This window comes from Meles meles, chromosome 5, assembly GCF_922984935.1.
Source record: "Meles meles chromosome 5, mMelMel3.1 paternal haplotype, whole genome shotgun sequence".
Taxonomy (NCBI): Eukaryota; Metazoa; Chordata; class Mammalia; order Carnivora; family Mustelidae; genus Meles; species Meles meles.
In genome coordinates, this window is record NC_060070.1 from 32,433,008 (window position 1) to 32,451,265 (window position 18,258).

At 35.7% G+C, this 18,258-nt stretch overlaps 1 protein-coding gene across 4 annotated transcripts in view; it reads left to right on the forward strand.

Annotated features, from left to right (window-relative positions):
• Positions 1 to 16,052, forward strand: part of USP45 (ubiquitin specific peptidase 45) — a 73,481-nt gene extending 57,429 nt beyond the window's left edge. Inside the window, exons 12-19 of one of the 4 annotated variants that reach the window (XM_046005618.1) lie at positions 360 to 451; positions 1,634 to 1,690; positions 2,027 to 2,170; positions 3,852 to 4,515; positions 5,830 to 5,927; positions 7,905 to 7,991; positions 11,526 to 11,679; positions 12,302 to 16,052. In XM_046005618.1, coding sequence (XP_045861574.1) covers positions 360 to 451; positions 1,634 to 1,690; positions 2,027 to 2,170; positions 3,852 to 4,515; positions 5,830 to 5,927; positions 7,905 to 7,991; positions 11,526 to 11,679; positions 12,302 to 12,432 — 1,427 coding nt within the window. In that variant the 3' untranslated portion in view covers positions 12,433 to 16,052. Of the gene's footprint in view, positions 1 to 345; positions 452 to 1,633; positions 1,691 to 2,026; positions 2,171 to 3,529; positions 4,516 to 5,829; positions 5,928 to 7,904; positions 7,992 to 11,525; positions 11,680 to 12,301 lie in introns of those variants that run through there. The other 3 variants (XM_046005620.1, XR_006818359.1, XM_046005621.1) reach the window with 3 other exon arrangements.
• Positions 16,053 to 18,258: the final 2,206 nt, after the last annotated feature.

The window sequence follows — 18,258 nt, forward strand, 5'->3', positions numbered from 1 at the left end:
TCTTTTCATTCCCCCTGTCTACCTGTACGTTAGGCACAGAGGCTTTAAAGGGTTTAATGGGAGCAATTGAGGTATGGTATAAACAATGGTTATTGGTTTACTTTTCTTGCCTCAAGTTTAAGAACAGTTCATCATTTCTTGGAATCTACTGTAGCTGATAATCAAATTTTCTCTACAGAATTATAAAGGAGAAAGACATTATATAGTATGATGTATGTACATCGTACAAAGAAATATATTATTAATGTAGTACTGGACATCTATCTTCAGATTTCTTTTAAGTCAACAGAGAAAAAGCATGTTACATTGTTAGGTTGATGGCTGACTTTTTTTTGCATTAAAAAGTATTATTTTTACAGCATATGGAAGAGAAGGTGTGAAAATGAACTTCATAAATCGGATCTTTATTGGTGAATTAACTAGCACAGTCATGTGTGAAGAATGTGCAAATGTAGGTGCTTTGGAATTCACTTCAACATGGAATAGATTACAGTGATATCATTTTTTGTTTTCTTTCACATTAATCATCAGCATTTATTTTTGTTTGTGACAGATGACTACCTAATAGTTTTTGAAAGTCATTAGAATATTTCCTTCACTCCCAGAGGAGACACATAATTTATAATTTTTTTTAAGTGTTATTTTTCCTCTTGGCAAGCCTGTGAAGTTCTTTTAGCCTATTTTAATGTGCTGGAATGTGTTAGTTACTTGTTTGGATTGAAATGAAAGAGAAACTTATGGGAAAGGAGTAACTATGTTCTATAACTATGCATTGCCCTAAAATGTGATTCTAATAGAAATAACTTAAGGTAGTTAACATAACTTAGGGTAACATACCACATTTTATTTAAAGTTTACATTTATGTAACTTGTTGAAGTTTTGTTTAAAGTAGACTCACCTTTGAATGTAATGATAATTTTTATTTTGAATGCCATCTGTACTTTTAACAACTTAAAACACATAAATATTTTTTATAGGTCTTCAATTCCTTGGTAAAAGTTTTTCTGAAAGCATATGGTTTAGAGTATGATAGGTGTAAACTTTTGTTAGGTTTTCCTGTCCCAGATTATGGAGTACCTTTCTTTTCCTCTGTAGTCTTATAAAATCAGGATTATTATATGTTACATCTCCTTCTAGCCTGTCATGTTGAAGCACAGCATTTGTCAACATGACATTACTTAAATTTCTAGTATTTTCAACATAGAACTTGATTTCTCACAAACAAGAGAGAATCCTTTTAAACAGAGTTCACCTAAAGAATCTGCAAAACGCAGTCAAGCACTCTGGCTTTTTTTTTTTTTTTAATGTTTCTATTTGATTTATGTTGTAGCATGTAATTTAATCAGTTTTACTAAACACAGTTTATTTTGAAGTTACTTTGAATATTCTAAATTAGTCGTATTGACAATATTATAAATTTCAGCTGGGTTGCATTTATTAGGTTTTGGGATATCTTGTTTTGATTAACAATATGTGCTGCTCTACCCAATTAAAATCATGGTTTATTCCAGGGATGTTTTTTAACTTGAAATTCTAAGTTGCCTGGGAAGTTTGATTCCTTTAAGACTTTATAAAACTACATTGTCTATATTAGAACTCTAACTGAATTTCTCAATATGTTTTCTTTTTAAGATCTCCTCAGTGAACGATCCTTTTATTGATATTTCACTTCCTATAATAGAAGAAAGGGTAAGGAGAAACTTAATAATGAGTCTTCTGTGAAGAGCATTTATTCATTCATATACTTAGATATTTGTTGAGAACATGATCACATTATCTGAGAGTCTTTTTTTATATGATAATGGAGTTCATATACTGTATTTGATACTGGGATTTATGTATATACGCATAAATTATGATATAGTTCTTACTCTCAGGGACTTCAAATCATTATGTATTATAGTTTGAGAATTAATGTTAAGGAAATTACCTAATTTCAAATGAGCTAGAAATTTTAAAAAGTAGATGATATCCAGAATTTATTTCCTAAAGAAGTTTTGTGTTATGTACATGACACCTATATAGGTTTCAAAACCTGTACTTTTGGGAAGAATGAGTAAATGTAGAAGTTTGCAGGCGACAGATAATGGTCAGTACAGTGACACTGTTACTATAGAAAATACTACTCAACCCAGAGCCACCAAGAACCAGTCTTCATCTAAAGATAAGGTAAGATTATATGCATTTGTGAGACATCTGTTTTTAAAAACCTTTTAATAAGAAAAGTTTCAAAAATACACAAAAGTAGAAAAGGTAGTATAATAAATTCCCATGTACCATTTCTCAGATTCACAGTTATCGGATCATGGCTAATCATATTTTATCTATAGCTGTCCCACATTCTCCCCTTTCCCATCTCAGATTATTTTGAAATAACTCTGATATAAAAGATACTTTTTTGAAGACATAACCACAGCACATTATCCTAACTAAAAATATTAACAACTTTTAATACTGCCAACATCCAGTCATTATTTAAACTTTTGTACTTGTCTCATAAATACATTTTTTTTTTTTGCTTTTTAATGTGTGCTTGAATTTAGGATCTAAAAAAGATCTATAGGGGTGCCTGGGTGGCTTAGTCATTAGGCATCTGCCTTCGGCTCAGGTCATGATCCCAGGCTCCTGGGATCAAGCCCTGCATTGGGCTCCCTGCTTGGCGGGAAGTCTGCTTCTCCTTCTCCCACTCCCCCTGCTTGTGTTCCCTCTCTCACTGTGTCTCTCTCTGTCAAATAAATAAAATCTTTAAAAAATAAAAAAAATCATTTGACTGCAGTTGATTGCCATCTCTTAATCTTATGTCTCTTATATTTCTTTATTTTTATTTTTTAAAGATTTTATTTATTTATTCATGAGAGAGAGAGGGAGAGGGAGAAGCAGGCTCCCAGCAGAGGGCATTTGTTGAAAAAATCAGGTCATTTTTTTCCCCCAATAATTTCTCACATTCCCACATTCAGTAGTAATTTATTTTGCTATTGCATTTCCATGGTGTTAATAGGTTTCTTTAGTCCCTTTATTTCCTAAGGCAGTTCAATCTAAAAACCTAACTAGGCTCAAGTTTTATTATTTATTTGACTTTTGGCAGAAAACATTTGTTTAAAATTTCATTTATTTTGAGGGAGACAGAGAAGGAGAGATAGAGACTCCGTGCGCAGCGTGGAGCCCCATGTGGCGCTCAGTCTCCGAACCCTGACATCATGACCTGAGCTGAAATCAAGAGTCGGATGCTCAACTGGCTGAGACACCCAGGCACCCCTTAGCAAGAAAACTTTTAACTGGCGGTGTATGCTTCCACCAAGGAGATGCACATAATGTTTGATGTCTAATCTTTGATGTCACCAGTCATTCATGACTATTGCCTAGACCCATTATGTCACTAGGGACATAGCTGGTTGTTGAATTATCCCATAAAAATTAAAGAAATCAATCTAAATTTGCACTTCATTAAAAAATTTTTTTTTTTAAATGTGATATGATTTGTATAACTTGGCAAGTTGATATATTATCAGGTTTCGCTTTTTCTGTTAGACTGCTCTTGAAGTGGCCGGACTCCAGAAAAAGGATTGTAACTTAAAAGCCTGCCTCACAGCTCTGTTCTTCAAAGACCTGCTTCTTTCTCCACAGATTAGTATCTGCTCTTGTGGGTTTCTTGTATCAAGATTAATTTTAAATTAGAACTGTTTGCTATTATATCTTCTATTGATTGTAGTTTAGGTAGATTTAGGAAATGGATGTCAGAGGGTCTAGAAAAAGCATTTATTCAAGAGTCGTGGAACGTGTAAATAAGACTTGCATTTATTTTCAGTAAGGTCAAAAGATTCTTTTCTCTGAAAATACTGTCAACTTACAGAATCAATTAGCTCATGGCAGAAAATGTGTAAGAAAATTGTCATCTGGAGGAGATCGGGCAGTCGTCGTGCACCGGAAACATGGGCCCCTCGAGATGAACGGGGCTTCCTCAGCGGCGGCGAGCACCGCGAGTACCGAGTCGGCTCTGACTGAAAGCGCCACGGATGGCAGTGAGAAGGAGGCCGGCCCTTCGGAGAGCAGCGCTGATGCGGACAGCGAGGCTTCAGAGTCCGAAAGCGCTTCCGAGCAGGCTGTGCAGTTCGTGTCCCCCCGGGGCTGCCGTGTGCACCCACGCGCCCCCTCTCCGCAGCCGCGGGCCGTTGGAGCACCCGCCCGCGAGCCTGGCCACGGTGAGGAGCAAGTGGCCGAAGCTATTTCTGAACTTCGTCTGAGCAGCCCTGGAACTGGAGAGAGAGATTTTGATAGCGAAAACAAGCCACAACGTGTTCCACATAGTGTATGCTCTTCGGAGGAGAAGCATGTGCGGTCTCCTCGCCCCCCAAATGCCTTTCAGACCCTTTCTCGGAGCTATGTGACTGCCTCTAAAGAATGCTCGCTGCAGTCCTGTTTCTACCAGTTTACATCTATGGAATTACTAATGGGGAATAACAAGCTTCTGTGTGAGAACTGTACTGAGAAGAAACAGAGGCACCAAAAGGAAATAGGTAAATACTTAGGTTTTTGTTTTTCTTCGTATTCACCGGGTATTTGATAGTCAAGGACCACTGGGTATAGATCCTAAGTAGAGGAACCTGAGAACCTTGTCCCTACACTTAAGCTGCTTGGAAGCATGAATTACCTTTTTCATTGTTGGACCTCAGCACTGAAGATAGTGACAGCACTTCTAAATAGATTGTTGATGAAGTAAACTGAACAGGAAATACCCATCTCTGCCTTGAAAGGTGCAAATCCACAGAATCTTATTTCGGTGGACTAGCTCTCTGAAATCTTTCCAGAAGAAATTTCCCTAGTGCCTCTCTAGCCTCCATATGGAGAGAATACTCCGATTCTTAGTGACTAGTTGTTTCAAAATGCAGACTTTGTAACCAGTTGTGGTGAGGCCCATAGATCAGGAGAGGTTGCTGCTGAAAACATAGTTCGTTACATACAGTTCTGAAGAGGAGGGAGGACACTAAGCCATGCCATGCAGGGCCACAGGGGGAAGCACCAGGGTTGGTCAGGAGGCAGGAGTGAGAAGACATGGACAAGAGCCTTTTTTTAGTTTCCAGGGAAGGAGTTGTAATCAACGAATTTGGGACTGATTGATTACTTTTGAATAATTCCAGTGGGTTCTGGGACAACGGGGCTGTCTCTAGTTGGATAGTAGATGACCCTAGTGTGATGAGGGCACACTTTGATTGGTTTGCATCGGAGAGGCACACTTTTATTTACTATATCTAGGAATTTGCTAGTTCTGGCTGAAGCCCTCCCTATAATGTCAGCAAGGCCCTAGGTGTCAAAGTATCAGAATAAAGACATGTTTTATACACTAGTAATTAAAGAAATGTCTAGATGGGAAAAGTAAGAAATACTAGTTTCCATTAATCTAAGTTAAATATGCTGTTGGCCATATTCAGATCCCACCCTAGGTACTTTCTAACAACCTCTTACTGAAATGCCCTGTGGTTCCCATGACTCGTGATCTCCTTTCACTACAATGAGTAATGAATGACCTGTTTTTTCAACTACAGGTGTGTTTCTGGTGGTCTTTGGCTGGAGAGCATTGACATAAGTTGCTTTAGTCCATCTGCTTCCTAGCTCCCAAAATTTCATATTCTTTGTCCTCGTAAGCATGTGCTTTTTAAAAAATCACTTTCCTTACAGTGGGGTTTTGGAAAGGAGTATAGAGGCACCCTTGTCACCAGAGTCTAATTTCTTTACATGTTTAAAAATATGCTTCTTCATGAATGTTAACTCTGTTATATGGTATATAATGTATAAAATGGAATTTTACAAATAAATTATTATGTTTTATATAGAAAAGAAAGCAGAAGGAGTTTATACTAATGCCAGGAAACAATTGCTCATTTCTGCTGTTCCAGCCATCCTAATTCTCCATCTTAAAAGATTCCATCAGGTAAAGCCCTTTTAGTAGCACTGTAGTAATTTTGTCATATGTTTCACAGAGCCCTATGCCTTGTAAAATGCTGTCAAGGATTAGACAGTAACTTGTTTAATATAAAAATCTGTCATAAGGGATTTACTGCTTTTTCAGCCACAATAGTTTACAAGAATTTCCGAATTAAAATTGTTTAATTCATAATACTGTATTTGATGATTTGGGTGGTAGGAACCTAAGTTGTGTGTGTGTGTATGTGCGCATGTGTGCACACGTGTATGGAAGAGAGAATGAAAAATAAAATTTATTAAGAATCCTTAGAAGCAGGGAAATAGCAAAGTGCACATAGCTTTCTGAGTTCTCATGAGCCCAGTGATAGAGATAGGTGGGCTGGGCATGGTTGACTTGGACTACCTGCAAAAGGGCTACAAAATGCAAATGTAGGGACTTCACGGTGAGAGGGAACCTTAATGTTTTTAGTGGGTCAGATTTTTCTCTGTGCTTAGTTTTAATCCAATGCCTTGTCTCATTTTTTGTTTTTTTTTTCATTTTTTTTGCATTTGATATAATGATTTTAAAATTTCTCTGAAAGAATAAAGAAGTGAAATACTAAAACTTTTTGGAAAAAGTTAGAATGGGTGATTTTTTTGGACACCAGTTTAAAAATAAAACTATATCATTAGAACAGTATGGTTGAGATTGTCAATAAATAAAACATGAATATTATTTAAAACGCTTGTTATGATAAAGGAAGAATCTCAAATCAGTTGGGAAGGAGGTGCATTCTCTTGTTTCTAAGTTTATTTGTTTTTAAGTAATCCCTACACCCAGTTTGGGCTCAAACTCAGGACTCCAAGATCGACCCCAAGATCAAGAGTTGCTTGCTCCTTCACCTGAGCCAGCCAGCACCCCACAGGGTACATTATTTGATAAAGGATTTAGGAAAAAGAGCTGAAATTAAAAAATGTAAAGCTTCCCTCTATACTATGTATCAATACTATTTTCAGATAAATATTTTAACTATGTGAAACGAATCTTCAAAAGACTAGAAGAAAACTTAAATGAATATTAACCTGACCTCTGGGAAGAAGATTTTTCTTTTCTTTTTCTTCTTCTTCTTTTTTTTCTTTTTTGGTGGGCAACATAGCAGAGTTTATTGAGTGATAGCAAAATAGCAAAGTGATAGTACAAAGCTCCCAAAGAGGGAGTGGACTCGCAGGAGTCGCCTGAGAGGAAGATTTTCTAAGCATAAAACCCATGGAAGAAATCTCAAGGAAAAGATCAGGAGTTTTGATAATATATCTGCAACATTTCAGGCAGGCCATAGGTAGGCAGGAAGAGGTTTTTCTCTACACACCCCCATCCGTATCCACAGAAAAATTAGACTAAATTCTTGATTTTTTTTTTTTTTAAGATTTTATTTATATGACGGAGAAGAGAGACAGTGAGAGGGGGAACACAAGCAGGGGATGCGGGAGAGGGACAACAGGCTTCCTGCTGAGCAGGGAGCCTGACGTGGGGCTTGATTTCAGGATCCTGGGATCATACAATTGAGCCACCCAGGTGCCCCTAAATTCTTGATTTTTGATGGCCAAGAATTAGAAACTCAGTGGAAGTGAAGTTGCCGAGGAGAGCAGAAACAGATGTCTTGTGTCTCATTACATGAGAATGACTGGTGAAGGGTGTATAGGCGCAGTTTCTCTGAACAAGATAAGGTCATGTCACATCTGAGAAGCTGATTTCATGATGTACCACAGTTATTTTATATTTGGTACTGCATCTCATTTAGGAACTTACAGAAAGAATTCACGCCCTTAGAAAGGAAATATTTACAGACTAATCAATGGTCTCAAAGTTATGTATCAGTTTTGGACTATTCGTTAGTCATGTTTTTATAGCTATTAAGAAAGCTAACTTCTAGGATTTTTCTTTTGGTTTTACGAACAGTGATTTAGATGGATGGTGTGTTAAAAATTGTTTTTTGTTCTTTTTAAGGCTGGCTTGAGTCTTCGAAAAGTAAACAGACATGTAGATTTTCCACTTGTGCTTGATTTAGCACCATTCTGTTCTGCTACTTGTAAGGTATCGTATGTTATTAAGATGTTTAATTGACATGTAAATAATATGCTTAGAAGTATTAGGCCTTTGTTTCTTTCATACATTCATTCATTCATTCATTCATTCAGCTTCTCTGAAAGAGAATTTTATCATTAGTGAAGTTAAATCCATAACGTGGGACATTTAACACACTGAATGACTTTTGTCCTTTGGGAGACAGAGTAAGGGACAGTTGAAAAGCTGTGTAAACCACGAGGCATGGTGGTCAGGAAGATCAGTGCTGCTTGTCAGTGCTGCTGGAAGCAGATAGTTACAGAGAGAAGTAAGCAGATTTTGTGACCTCTCCTGTTCCTTGTGAACGATGTGCTTGATTGACAATGGTTTTAGCAGTTGTGGAGATCATTCTCTTTTGTGAGTCAATATTCTAGTACATTGTTTTTCATGCCATTTCATCTACACTACTGAAAATAGTATACTTGTCAGCTGAGTATGATACTTTAAAATCGATAATACTTTAGTAATTAGATATAGAAAGCAGACTGGTTTATAATTGCTTGTATTTGTATGTATGTAAGAACTGTGTAGGTGAAATCAATGGCATTGTCTCCCTTGAGGGAACCACATGTTATGGGGTAACATATTGTTCTGTTCATGATTGCTGGTTAGCAGTCTAGATTTTGTGGTATGGAATGGAATGGCTCTTGTACTTAATATTTTTACTACACTGATTTAATCAAAACAAAAATATCTTAAAAGCAACCATTCAGCAGATTCAATTTATCTGCTGCAGAATACCAGCACTATCTATCAATTAGTAACACTCCATATTCACAGAATTTGATAATGTGGCAACAGGGTTTGTATTAAATTTATAAAAACACATTTTTAAAAGGTACTTTTTACAGAGAATTTCCAACATACACAAAAGTAGACAGAACAGTACAAAGAACCTATGTAGCACCCATTACCTAGCTCTAAAACCTTAGGTATGTGGCCAGTCCTGCCATATCCACATGCTTACCTACTACTTCCCATGTTATTCTGAAGCAAATATCAGGCGTTATTTCATTCATATATATTTTTTTGTGTATCTATAAAAGAAGAATCACTCCCTCCCCTTTTTTAAGAACATAACCACAATACCATTTTCACACTAAACAAACACACAAACAAAACAAAAGCAGCAACACTAATTCCTTCATATCATCTAATGTATTTGTTTCAAGTTGTCTCACAAGTGAAATTTTAAAAATGAATTAGTATCAAGTACGGTCTATACATTTAATGATTGGATGTCTTCTAGTCTCCTTTAATGTATAGTTCTCCTCTCCCACCTCTCTCCTTTTCTCCCTTGTAATTTATGTTTTTCAGAAATTGAGTCATCTTTCTGGCAGTTTCCGTAGTTTAGATTTTTGATTCTTCCCCTGTGCTCTTTATTTCCTACAAATAGATAGTTGGCTCCTAAGAGGCTTGAACAGATACAGGTTTGATGCTTTTTGTTCCCCCTGCTAAGGCTATTTTATAGGGCGTGTTTTTGTTTTGTTTTGTTGTAATCAGGTGGCACATAATGCCACTTACCTTTCTTTCTGTGGTATTAGCAAGCAGTGATGCACAAGTCCTAGACCCATGAGTTCAATAAGAATTACAGAATAGTGGTCTTTTAAATCTGTCATTCCTTCTTCATTGATTAGCTGAGCACATCTATACAGAGAGAAGTTCCTTTAATCTATTTAGTTATTAACAGAGGTTTTATAGAAAAGGCTGGATAAATGTTTGATTCTTAACCTCTCCCATTCTAAACCAGTTTTCAGAATAATGAATGAATTCAGTGGCATCCTTAAAAACTATGATCAGTTAATTTATGATTTTTTTTTTATATTTTATTTATTTGACAGAGAGAAATCACAACTAGGCAGAGAGGCAGGCAGAGAGAGAGGAGGCAGCAGGCTCCTTGAGGAGCAGAGAGCCTGATGTGGGGCTCGATCCCAGGACCCTGGGATCATGACCTGAGCCGAAGGCAGAGGCTTTAACCCACTGAGCCACCCAGGTGCCCCAATTTATGATTTTTTAAAAAGATTTTATTTATTTATTTGACAGAGAGAGAGATCTCAAGTAGGCAGAGAGGCAGGCAGAGGGAGTGGGAGAAGCAGGCTCCCCGCTGAGCAGAGAGCCCGATGCAGGGCTTGATCCCAGGACTCTGGAATCATGACCTGAGCCAAAGGCAGAGGCTTAACCCACTGAGCCACTCAGGTTCCCCTAATTTATGATTATTAATTTATGAATTTAAATACATTAAATGTATTTCAGCTTACTATACTTTTCTTTTTATTCGTGTTCTAATATATTAGTAGAATATAAATGGGTCCACAGTTGGCTACTGAAAGGCTCTTCAAGCTGGCTTCTGGGTTCTCTTGACATAACCTTAGTGGTTTCTCTCTGAACGATTATGCTGCCAACTGGAATATATTATTCACCAGTTTAATTTTTAAATTTTCATTTTAGGGATTTCTTTTTAAATTCAAACTTAAATGTTTAAAATTTTGCTAAATACATAAAATATTTACATAGTTCCAAAAACAAATGTATTAAATGAATAAAACAGGGTAAATTCAAATAAGTATAGCTTTCCTTCTCCATGTTCATTCCACCTGTTTCTTCCCTTTCTTTATATATAAACCATTTAAAATTTGTTTATTCCTCTGTAATTTTTAAAAATATAAGCAAATACGTGTATATGTGTCTTCACTCTTAAATAATCACAGCTTACAACATGTATCTTTTTTTTTTTTTTTTTTAACCTTACTCTTAACATTATATCCTGGAGATTATTTCACAGCAGTATTTTGAGATAGTCTGCACCCTATTTTTCAAGCAACGTAGTACTCAGTGCATCATAATTTATTCAGCTAGTCCCCAATTTAATGAGGACCGATTTATTTGGGTTTATTCCAGCTTCTTTTTAATCGAAGTATAGTTGACATACAGTATTGTATTATTTTCAGGTATACAATATAGTGATTCAACCTTTATATACCTTACAAAGTGATCTTGATAAGTCTAGCTATCATCTGTCACCACACAAAATTGTTATAATATTATTACCTATATACCATGTACTGTACATTATATCCCCACGTCTCCAGTTTTTTGATATTACAAATATTTCTGCAGCTAATAGTCAAAATAATAACTAATAGCATTTTTTCTTTACATTTTGCTCATGTACCTGTAAGATAGACTCCTACAAATAGGATTGATAAATCCAAGAGTAATACCTGTGTAATTTAGATAACGTGAAATACCTTTGCATGGGGGTTGTACCCCTTTGTGTTCCTGCAGGCAGTGTGTGTGAGCACTCTTTTCCCCACAACCTAGCCAACAGAGAATGTTGTCAGGCTTTTGCATTTTGCCAGTCTAATACACGTGGAAACACAACTCAGTGTGGTTTTAACAATGCGTTTCTCTTGGTTTAAGCAGGTCATGCATTTGACTTAATTTTCCTTTTTATAATATTTCACGAGAAAAATTACTAATTTCAGTTTTTCCTTTGTCTAAAAGAATGTAAGTGTGGGAGATAAAGTTCTCTATGGTCTCTATGGCGTGGTGGAACACAGTGGCTCCATGAGAGGAGGTCACTACACAGCTTATGTGAAAGTGAGAACACCCTCCAGGAAATTATTGCAGCATATCACTGGAAAGACATACGTACCTGGTATGGTATCCTAAGTTCATGTTATTCCTAAAAACCAATGAATGTGTTCTTCCTTTTCTGGAAGAGGTCAGCTGTTTTATGGATACCTCCAGTGGATTCACTTTGTTAAAGTTAAGTGAGAAATACCTTGAAGAGTTCTTCAACCATCTTAAAGAAGCTTAAATATCATAAGACTGTCCCCTTCTAGATGGTGTGAGGTGACACACTGTTTTTCAGGGTGTTGAGTCATCGTGTATTTCGGTGGAGTGACATTTTACTTAACAACACCAAAAGATTTTGAAGACCTACCAGGTCCTCAGAATAGAGTGGGGGTTGAAAATGTGCATACTCTGCCTGTAGATGAGCAAGCTTTCCTTCTTTTCTTTCTATTTCAGTGAGAATGATTCTTTTCCTTGAGCAAATAAATATTTATGGGTCTAATATTTCAGTAGGTATTAGAGTGAAGTGACGCCAATATTGCTTTGAAAGAGTTAGTTGATTTTGGAAGATGTGTAACACAAGAAGAAACACACCAGTAAGATCTAGCATTATATAGATATAGTTGGTGATGAATGTGTTGTTATTTATAATGTAGAATTAGAACACACTTTTTGTAAAATTATACTTCTTTTTGTCTTGTTAGATTTGAAGGAACCTGACAGTGAATCGACAGGCCAGTGGGTCCACGTTAGTGACACTTACGTGCAGGTGGTTCCAGAATCAAGAGCGCTGAGTGCACAAGCGTACCTTCTTTTTTATGAAAGAATATTATAATTATCTGGTAATACTTAGTGATGATGATGATTTTAGATCACTTTTGTTTAAATGCTGCAACCATAACCATAATATAGTAATGTGCCTTTGTAGTCTTTTCTGGAGGAATAGCATGTCCCTCAAATGCCTCTGAAGATTTTTACCACTTTGGTGAATCCTTTTAATGTAAATTAAATTTACTCAATGCTTCCAAACTTATATTCTTAAAATACATGTAAAAAATGTTTTTAAGGAATATTTATCCTAGGCAAAAAAAAAAAGAGTTTGCAGCAGTAGAGTAAGCCCCCCCCCCTAATAATGTGGCTTATTACTATCAGCATTCAGAAATGATGCTGGCTAATCAAATTGTTCCTTAAAACAATGTTTGCCAAATGTGAGTTGCATACCACCTTTCTGATTTCATATATGTGTGTGTGTGGATGTGTATGTATTTATCTCCTGTGCCATTGTTTAGTTATTTTTAATCTGAGTTTTTTGGCTTACATTTTAAAATGTAGCCTTGTTTTGAGCATATTTCACATTTTATGTGCTAGTTATATTATTTCTAATAAACATTAAAAAATACATAGCAATTAGAGAAAAATTGTTCATCCATGTAGCACTCCACTTCATGTCTCAGGGCTGTCCAGTGGTGTACGTATACCACTGTGTGGGAAACATTGTTACAACATATACTTACACAGTAGGCACAGCGACCTCATGATATTTTGTGTGATTCCATCTTCTAAAAAGATACCACTGTGGCTTCAGTAATAGGATCCTACACGTAATTTATTGATTAGCTTGTTGCTTTGAGGTTTTGAGAACTAGATAAATGTTGAAATATATCATCAGTGTATTATTTGCAGCCTATTCATGACGGAATTGAAGATAATTTGCATGTAATTAGCCAATGTCAAAATATAACTGTTGATAATTATAACAAGCAGAATTGGTAAATAGAAGTTGTTAATCCACATGGGATCATTGGATACTTTGAAATATAAATTACCAAATTACATTATTATACTTGACAGGGAAATAAAATTTTCTAGTTCTGTAGGTCAGTAAATATTAATCATGGTTTTGGAATTTGAGATCACTTTTGTCATCAACAAGCATCATTAATAAGTTCATGTGGGCTTAGCTTATATTTTAATGAGGTATAAAGTTGGCATTTCAGTTTTTAAATAAATACAGTAAAAATTTGGTACTTAAACCCTCCCTGCAGAATACAAATTATTAAGCTGTCAAAACTTGGCATGAACATACTACTATTATTACTTAGGCATAAAATTTTTAAAAATAATGGCTTCTTGGGTCTGGCATTACTGAATCAAAACCCATACCTGCATGGTTCAAGCATCCTAATCATTAGTGCCAACACATCATACTACAGGCAGCTACTGGCTAAGTGCCTAGTTCCAGTTCATTTTCCTCTTGGGAAGGAAGGATAGGAATAGAGGCTGTAGATAATGTGTGGAAATATTTAACCAAGCCTTTGACCCTTTTTAACATTTAAGGTTGTATAATATTGTCAAGTTTACTGGTGCTGCCTTTTGATATGTGGTTAAGAGGAATTGTGATTAGTGTTAAAGATGGTAATAATATATAAAACTCAGAGCTTAAAAATGTCATTGCACAAATTCTATCTTTAAGGTATTCAAATTTGAAATAATAGTGTTCTTGATTTTTTTAATGCGATGGAGAAATATATCTTTATAAGTTAATCTGCAAACTCAGGGTGGGTTCTATAAAAAAGCAGTTTGAACTGTTTAAATTAAACAATGTTTTATGTTTATTTGTAATCCATGAACATTGAAGTTTTCAGTACCAGAGCAGTGAGTTTTTTTGGAAAATATTAGTTAAACCTCATTATTCAAGTTAGCCATATTGGTAATGACAATTACCATCTTTTCCCCCAAATGTAAATATCAAGTCACCTCATTTTTCTCCTAAAAAAAGAAACCATTAGGAGGCACATACTTTTCATTGGGTGGTCACTTGCTTCCTGTTTCATTGGTAGATGGATAGACACAAGAAGAAGAGTGAGAGAAGGAAAGAAAGGGAAAGGAAGGAAAAAGGATAGGAAGGAAACAAGAGCATTCTTTTCTCTTGCCTCTTGGCTTTATCCCTTACACAGCTCGAGTCAGAGATGGTGAGATAGGTGAGGGCAGGAATCAGGGAAAGTGCCTAGTCCTCTTTTCATCAATAGGATGCCCAGGAAATGCACCAGTGCTGTATTATCAAAGAGGAGACCATATGAGCTCTATTCTGCATACCAGTTAAGACGATTTTTTATTGAGTGATACATTGTAGCTTTAGAATATTACCTCAGTACTCAAGTACTGCAGTAGTTCTTATGTTTAACTTAACATTTGTTCAGTAAGTATGTCTTTTTTGAATACCTGAGATGGGTCAGACACCATGCTGACACCATTTTAACATGTTTTAAAATGGAGAAGCCTATATATGTTTTAGACATTATTCCAGAAGAAACATGAAAAGAGAAATTTTATTTTCATCTCAGGGTAAAAGAGCAAAGTCTGAAATCTACTTTTTTATGGCCTAGAGTTTCTGAATATTTTTCAGGGTCTGCTGGTAAATGGAATAAATTTGATTTTGATACCTAAGAATTTCCTAAAGATAGATTTGTAATAGGGAAAGTATGTTAAGTTACACATGGGCCTACATTTAATTTCTTGTTTATTCTGAACATTTTGAAAGCACATTTGCAGGGATACTAAATTGTGAAGCTGCTAGAATAACAATAGTTTCTAGATGACCTCAGGAAACCATACAAATAAGTGAGAAATGTTTACAGATTCTTGAAACAACTGCCGTTGTGCTTGGCCAAGTGAGTTTAAGAAGCAAAACAGAAGTTTCACTAGCTATATTTAGAAACTGGTTTACAGGGTATGTCTAACCTGTTTCCTCTGTTTTTTCCTATTTAAAATGATAAAATTTTGATTATGTGTCAATTATGGGAATGCTTTTGGCATAACCAAATATATTTCTGTATTTAAGACTTTGTTATTTAATGTTTTTAAACCAGATGTGAAAACCACCATTTTGGGTGGCAAGGAGAGTGGTAGTGGTGTCAATTCTAAGAGGAGCTGATTCCTGTTTTCTTATTTTAAATGCTCCAACAGAGCTATTTTACTATATATAATAGCTCTTAGCTCGCATGCACGATGATTTTAGTGATTTTATACAACAGCTGAATAAAATTTCCTAAAGATTAAGCTGTGAACTGTATCACTTTCACCCAATTTTTATAGTACAATATACCATTCTGCCTGCTTCTAAATTCATATTCATAATTTGCATGTTACCTGATCAAATAAGCTTAAACCAAATATGTTATGTGCAATAAAATTGAGCCATTATATATTATCTAATGCATTAAGAAAGATGATTTTTAGATATTTAAAATGTTTTGGTTCATGTAGAAATCATCAATTCAAATCTGTTTAAAAGATAGAGGACTATTTTTAATTTTGAGTAATGCTGGTTATATACCATTCCTACTGTTTTATCTTTACTTTTTTGCAGTGTTTTTAGGAAATAGCTATGTAACTTATTGAGCACTATTTTGATGTTACTGTATAAAAATGCATAATAAATATTAAATTTTTTGTTTCACAGTTGGTCCTGGAGTTTTTGCAATGCACATTATTGATATTTATTTATCAATGCTGTATTTGCTTACCTAGCTATATTCAAAATAGACTTTGCATTTTAGAAATTCATTATTTCCGAACAAAAGATATTACAGGTCACTTTCACTCAAATTTCAGTATCTACCAAGGGTGAATCTTCCTCTTTTCAGATGGTTCTCAAAATATTTGGATTATTTAGACAGGATAATTCATTAGGAAATATTTTGTCTCCCTGTTTGGATTTAAGCTCTTTTGGGTCATGAAGCTCTTTGGGATTATGATGAAAGTTATAGGCCATCTTTCATTTGTTCACTAATTTAAAAAGTATTTATTGAAGCTGTGAGTTGGGGGAGGAGGAGGATTTTAATTCTGGACCCCTCTCTTCACTCTTGCTAATGGCAGTGTAGAGGTTGGGAAGGGATATCTTGACAGTTATATAGTCTCAGAAAAATATACAAGCCAGATTTTTTTATGTAATTTCAGAGGTTCATGGATCCCCCCCTAACCGAAGCCATTTTCATACATTTTTTAAAGTTGCTCTCAAGCAGAAATCCAAAACGTTTGCATTCCAATATGCATTAGGACAGCCTCGTTTTTGCTGCAGTAACAAATAACTCCACAGCCCAGTGGTTTATTACAACAAAAGTTTGTTTCTTCCTCACCCAATATCCCCTTGTGAATCTGGGCAATCTTCATAGCCAACTATTTTCCAATGGATGACTTTGTAATCCAGCCTTTTATGTTGTGCTTCTATCATTTTAACAATAGGTCTCCCCACTCTAGCAGGGGAAGAGAGCACTAAACAGTCTTGCACCAGCAATTTAATTCATCTTAAATGTGTTGCTCACAACCCACCAGCCAGAAGTAGTCACATGGCCCTGCCTAACTGCAAAGAGGGATAGATAGGTAGGAAGGGGAAGGGTAAATCTCCCATGGGCTGTCTTGTTTCATTAGCAAAATCTTTCCAGAGTTCATCCATGCGGCAGCATGTATTAGAATTTCATTCCTTTTTAAGGCTAAATAATATTCTATTATATCTACATATCTATATATCTATAGATCACAGCTTTAAAGAATTTTATTTTTCAATGTTAAGATGGATGATATATGGAACTTAACACTACAAAGATTCATATCTTGAATGGTAGGAATACTTCCAAATTCTGTATCTTTACCATTTAACTTTTACCATTTAACTTAACCATTTAACTCATTTAACTTTTTTTCCCATTTAACCTTGAGGCTAACTTGATTCCACAGTAATGCAAAGTACTAACTTGAACATACCCTCCCTTTGAATTTTCTACTTCAAACACAGCAAACAGGGAAAGTTAATAAAAATTTAATTGACAGAGTCTGCTAATCTGTTAGTCATAAATAGCAGATTGCCAATACTGCCAAGATGGTGGCTGCTTCAGTACTTTCTGATCAAAATGCAGAATGACCAGACCGTAGCAGATAATGTACATGATCACTCTTTAGACACTTTAATACAAAACATTCTGAGAAAGTTTGGGGATGAAATACATATATGTGTGTGACGTTTCCTTCAGATCCTACCTAACATTACAGGGAAATCCCGGCTGATAAGTCAGGGAAAGGGAAATGGGACTATAAAATTCATTTCCTGGGGTGCCTGGGTGGCTCAGTTGGTTAAGTGACTGCCTTCAGCTCAGGTCATGATCTCAGAGTCCTGGGATCAAGTCCCACATGCAGAGAGCCTATTTCTCCCTCTGCTGCTCCCTCTGCTTACGCTCTGTCAAAAAAATAAAATCTTTAAAAAAATACATTTCTTGATTTGGCAATCAGTGATTGCTGAGAGTGTCTTAAGTTGGCACAAGGAACAAAACATGAGTTATTTAATAATTATCTCCATTTGGCAAGGAGTTTCCAAAATTATTGGCCTATATTGGGTTGTTCAAAATCTTCACTCATCTGACAAATGGAAAAACTCTTATATGATACACAGTATGCTAACTGGTTGGAGAATAGAGATGGGCCGGGATAACAGTACGAGAAAATTGCTTCAACTCTACTAGGGAAATCAGCAAAGAATTACAAATGATTATAGGGGGTCGGTAGGAACATGTGAAAGTTTCAGTAGGGGGATCAGGTTTCACAGACCACTTTCTCTAATTCCAATGTTTTTCAGAGGTGTGCCTGGGTAGCTCAGTAAGTGAAGTGT